A 5,377-nucleotide genomic window follows, 5' to 3' on the forward strand; every position below is an offset into this window, starting at 1 on the left:
CTCACGGAACAGAAACCTGTAAAACAGGAAATACAGTGCTGTCATGTGCATATTGAAGATACAGCCAGTGACTTAGCTTTGCATAAAGACTGGAAACAGAAACACTGAAATCAGCTCTGTCTGAACTTTAGAAAATCCAAATCCATTAAACAAATGAGATGCAACACACAGTGTGCTTTAGAGGTGCTGGGAGAAAGATTTTCTTTACTTTTGGACAGAGCCAGGCCAGCTCTTTCCCCCTGTTTCCAGTCTTTATGCTAAGCTAGGCTAATCACCTGATGGGTCCAGCTCAATAATTAGTATATTATGTATAGACATGAGAATGGTATAAATTGTCTCATCTAACTTTTGGCAGGAAAGATTTCCCAAAATGTCCTTTAATTCATGAATTAAAGGAAAATGAAGGAGAAAAAAAACTATTCCTTTAATTCACGAATGAAGGAGATGAAGTTAAATGATTATTATGCATAAATTCAGTCTAGATCTGCGTAAATCTCCAGAAGTATGTGTGAATTTACTTTTCCTTTCTTTTAAATAGCTCATCAGCCTGTCTCTTAAATTCTAATGGTCCAACACAACCTTTCACCTCACGGTCCTAAACCTTCACCATTTCCACTGACCCTGAATATCTTTTCCTCTCCTCTCCTCTCCTCTCCTCTCCTCTCCTCTCCTCTCCTCTCCTCTCCTCTCCTCTCCTCTCCTCTCTCAGCTCTGCTACTCCACATTCTAAATTTCCTTGGGGACACACATTTCCCCCAGTCGTCCCCTTCCATCATTCCTTTTCTTCTCTTCATGACTGTTGGCATTGATTTTGTTGCTTCTGGCCGTGCTGTTTTTTCTCACAAGTCTGACTCTCATCGCCTTATTTGTCCGAATAATGCAACTTTACATAGCTGTCCCTTTCTACTCTTGTTCCTCTTGTGTGCTTGTTAATCTCTGTGTCTGTGTTTCTCTCTGTCTGTCTCTGTCTGCATATGTGTCTTTCTCGACTGCCGTCTCCTCCACCGCCTTTCCTTTTCACTCATTCACTTTCACAGTTCATCTGTTTTTTTCTGACAAACACACATGCGCACTCACACACACATATATGCACACAGACATGTACACACATATATGCACCCAGACACACACACACAACCTCTTAGCCAGGGAAAGTTGTACTGGTGTTGCGTTTCAATACAGTAGGAAATATTTTTGCCCATGCAGGAAATGTCTGAAGTGCTAGAATCGTTCTCTTCTCATGTGCACGTGTGCATATGCGTGCGAGCGCACACACACACACACACACACACACACACACACACACACACACACACACACACACACACAGTCTTTGTATAAAAATACTTTTTTATTTGAAAACCCAACACACAATGAAATCCACAGTAAAAAACAGAAGTATAGTTTTAAGAGCAGGAGTGTATTTCATTTCATTTAATCTGGCATACAGACGCTGGAGGGGGAGCCAGGCTGCAGACGGGAATGGCACCATAGAGGACGGGGTCTGTCAATGGGAAGAGTAGCACCAGAAACAGCAGCAGTCCCATCAGATAGGAGAAGAGTAGAGCTGATCGTTGAGGGTGTCGCATGGCAGAGCTGACGTCAGGCAGGCCTTGACTGTTACAGAACGAATGGCACAAAATTGGACCCACAACATGGCCTGTAGAAGAGATTATAGATTAATGAGGGGTACTGTAGATGTGAGCAAGTCAATGTGCTGTTCACTTCGTCTCTCACCAGTTCTCATGAATATAAAGGCAGTAAAGACACCGAACACAGTTGTGTATAAGAACTGCATCCCTGCAACAGAACAAAAGTTAATTTGTGTAGTACTGAAGGTTTGTTTACGATGTAACCATATATCAATCCAAAATTACACAGGTAGTGTTTCAGATTATCTGACTTGGTTTCAATTAATTACCTTTGGTTTTTATAGTTTGATTTATTTGAGGGGAGTTTTGTAAGCCAGCTGACCTGACACCAAGAGGATGACGCTCATACTGTCCTTGTGGAGGTGCTGTTGCTCAATGATGTGGTGGAAATGGGCTAGAACGTGGAAAACAAATGCCATGTCATTCCACATAATCTACTGCTTGCTAACATGTAGGAAAAATGGACAAAAAGGTTTAACCTATTCCAATTTCTAAGCGTAGAAAGTTCATTAATGTATTTTATCAGAAAAGGTATGGAGTGGAATTTTTAATGACACTGGTGGCCGTTAAGTGAACTGCAGTTAGCATCCAGTTGTTTGTGCTCACCCTCGAGGCGCTCACAAACAATATCCTGATCATAGGCCAAAACAGTGAGGGGACATACATGAAACTGAGCGATTTATACAAATTTCTTCACATTCTCACATATTTCGGCTTTAAATAATCTGTAACGTCCTAATGCTTCCTGATTGTGAGTTGTTTACAGCCTGAAAGTCTGGTTGCCATACCAACACCGAAGAAGAGTGGCGCCATGAAGATGGCAGCCGTGGGTCCAGCACAGGGCACCAGCATGGGCAGCATGGCCCCTCTGAACACCAGCTCCTCTGTTGCCGGTGCCACCACCTGGTTCCTGAGCCACAACACATCTCCCACACACAACTTCCATGATTGAACATCTGGGGAAATAAAGTCAAGATTTACAAAGAATACACATCAAATGCATGTAAGCACATACGTAAAACTTCCACTGCGATGCTTTTGACATGACGTTTAGCAGACACAAAATTTAACTCACCCAGTGCAGAATGGAGTTCCCCAGTGAAACCTTTGGGGTTATCTATCGCAGAATGAAACAGGGGGCCAAGATAAAACACCTGATGTTTTGAATAAAACAAATTCTTGATTACATTTAGTTAAAATATATAAGAAAAGACAAAGCGGAGGATCAAGAGACTACTGGTCACATTTTATATGTGGTTTAAACATGCCCATGGGATATCACTGCAAAATGTAAATATTTAATGGAGGTTGTAAAGCCATACTGTATCACACTGGGAATGGAAGTTGAATCTCTGAGATGTCAAAACTGGTCGAGCGCAACATAAATATACTGTTCTAAGACAGAAACAGGATCCACAGAGTCGCCTTGTGTTTGAAGCTACAAAAACTGCTCGGCTGTGGATTCATTTTCATTCAAATAACTAGTTTCTCAGTTTGACTCTATGTCTGGCAGATTGATAAAAGTATATGATAAAGATATCATTGTAATATAATGTGTTATTTTACAAAAACATCAGATTTTTTGCTTTTAGTTTGTCCTGAATTGTATCTACATCCAGTTATCCCTATTATGAAATCAAACAGGTGCTCACATTACATACAGTCTAATCTTTGTAACTTCAGCAAATTAAATCTTCTCTACAAAAGGTCTGTAAGGACAGAATGTCTCTTCTTCTTCAAGGATTAATCTGTGTTAAGACTCGCCGACGTACCATGGTTAGCAGCAGGGGCAGTATGGCTGCAGGAATCAGACTTTCCAAACGAACTCCCATCAACTCCCACACAGACACACCGACCTGGAAGGGCAGGAGCTTTATAAACATGGATTTTACCTTAAAGTGATTAGAAAGTTAAGCAAATGGGACTGCAAGCTTATCCTTACGAAGCACCTTATGTATAGCAAAGATGCCCCAGGAAACAACACCTTTCACCTGGAAGGTCAGGGTTCAGGTTCAGGATTGACAGAGGGGGCACTGTCAATCCCTTTCAGCTTGACTGACACTGACCTTTGACCTCCTCCTGGAATGGACGTTAACAGTACAAATAGCTGCTCTCGGGAGGAAGATGATGATCGCTTGAGTCCATACAGTGTGAGCATGAGTTTCTGATGTTTAATGCTTCTAGCTCTGCTGTGCTTGTGCGAGTGCTAATATTGTAAAGATGGGCCATAGATTACACCAGCAATGAGTATATATAGGGAGAAAATCCTTTATTTAGATAAAAGTAGCAATCTTGCAAAATAGAAATACTCCATTAAAAGTAGAAGTCTTCCATTGAAAATGTTTCTTCAGTAAAAGCACGTAAGTATTGGCAGTTAAAGGTACTTCACTGTGTTTTACTCCCAACTCTTGTTGATTTATTATCTGTGGGTGCTCTTCACTGTTGTTACTATTTTATAGTCATGGATCATCTAATTTATAGCAGTGCATCTATCTGTAAGATCAATATGTGTTTTGTATGTACAATCTTAATATGCAAAATAACTTGTATCTAAAGCTAAATGTAGTCAGTGGAGAAAAAAGACAATATTTCCCTCTGAATTATAGTGGAGTAGTAACGTATAGTGGAATGAAATGGAAATACTCAAATAAAGTGCCTCATTTAAGTACAGCATTTGAGTAAATGTACTTAGTTACATTTCACCACTACTATAGATTCACACGGGAATACTAATAGAGCTCATCCCTGCACCACAAACTAGCTCAGATCATTCATGTTTAAACAGGTAGAGGTTCATTCTCGTTGGTTTGTTAGGATGCCGTTTATTGCAGTAAAGTATGGCTGGCTGTAGATTTGACGCGGCAAAAGACAGATTGCAGAGATTGGCTTGTTTTGTCAATGTGTACTCACCTTGACATCAGCCCAGTGCACCCATGCCTTCACCACTGCAGGTGAAAGTGCAGAGACCAGCAGCACACTGGCACAGCGCCGCCTTATCACACTGGGATGGTCCCTGCACACGCACACGCACACACACGCACACACACACACACACACACACACACACACACACACACACACACACACACACACACACAGAGTAAGTCCTGTCTAACAGCTCCGTCACAGGTCTGCTGGTGCACTGTTTACCTGGGTAAGCTGCTTCTCCAGACGTACAAACTGCCAACGTACAGACACGCGAGCAGAAAGCAACTCAGCACGCACACCCAACATTTTGGATGGGTGTGCTGCACCTGAGTTATAGGACCATGCTCTGGTTCCACCATGACAGAACTGAGGGTTCGCTATCAAAGCTTCAGGAGGTTCCTCAGGTGAGCGACAGCTAGCGCACGTTCAGCCTGCTTTGGATTGGTCAGTTCTGCCTGTCATTTCAGATTAGTAGATCCCCATGAAGTGGAGATCTGTGCTGCAGAGGGAAGCTGATTAGCTTTAATACTCTACTGGGAAGAAGCGCTTTTCTGCAGTGAGAAGACAAGGAAATACTTAAGCAGTACATTTATCTGTGTAGGTGGAGACACCTCTGAGGGTAGTTAATGCATTCAACACACTGAATTCCTTGAACCTGCTTTGTGAAGACATTTCTTTGACTACTTATTTATGGTACAGACAGAGCTTCACAAAATGCATAGCTGCTGCAGGATAATTCTTTATATTTCACAGGTTCACACTGTGCCAAAGTTAACAAGATAGAGAATCCAAAGATG

At 41.8% G+C, this 5,377-nt stretch overlaps 1 protein-coding gene across 1 annotated transcript; it reads right to left on the reverse strand.

Moving 5' to 3' along the window:
* Positions 1 to 1,332: 1,332 nt before the first annotated feature.
* LOC139344810 (CAAX prenyl protease 2-like) lies at positions 1,333 to 4,970 on the reverse strand. Its single transcript, XM_070983193.1, has 8 exons — positions 4,803 to 4,970; positions 4,563 to 4,665; positions 3,425 to 3,508; positions 2,728 to 2,806; positions 2,441 to 2,608; positions 1,975 to 2,046; positions 1,738 to 1,800; positions 1,333 to 1,660 (listed from the first exon to the last, which is right to left on the reverse strand). The coding sequence occupies exons 1-8, from the start codon at positions 4,937 to 4,939 to the stop codon at positions 1,431 to 1,433; spliced, it is 936 nt and encodes a 311-aa protein (XP_070839294.1). The 5' UTR covers positions 4,940 to 4,970; the 3' UTR covers positions 1,333 to 1,430.
* Positions 4,971 to 5,377: the final 407 nt, after the last annotated feature.

This window comes from Chaetodon trifascialis, chromosome 16, assembly GCF_039877785.1.
Source record: "Chaetodon trifascialis isolate fChaTrf1 chromosome 16, fChaTrf1.hap1, whole genome shotgun sequence".
NCBI lineage: Eukaryota > Metazoa > Chordata > Actinopteri > Chaetodontiformes > Chaetodontidae > Chaetodon > Chaetodon trifascialis.

Excerpts from the sequence above, each read along its gene's own strand:
- LOC139344810 (XM_070983193.1), bottom strand. The coding sequence starts at position 4,939 with ATGGTGGAACCAGAGCATGGTCCTATAACTCAGGTGCAGCACACCCAT. Across the intron at positions 2,609-2,727 it reads GGAACTCCATTCTGCACTGG|ATGTTCAATCATGGAAGTTG; the intron begins GTGAGTTAAATT and ends TTATTTCCCCAG. Across the intron at positions 1,801-1,974 it reads CGTCATCCTCTTGGTGTCAG|GGATGCAGTTCTTATACACA; the intron begins GTCAGCTGGCTT and ends GTTCTGTTGCAG.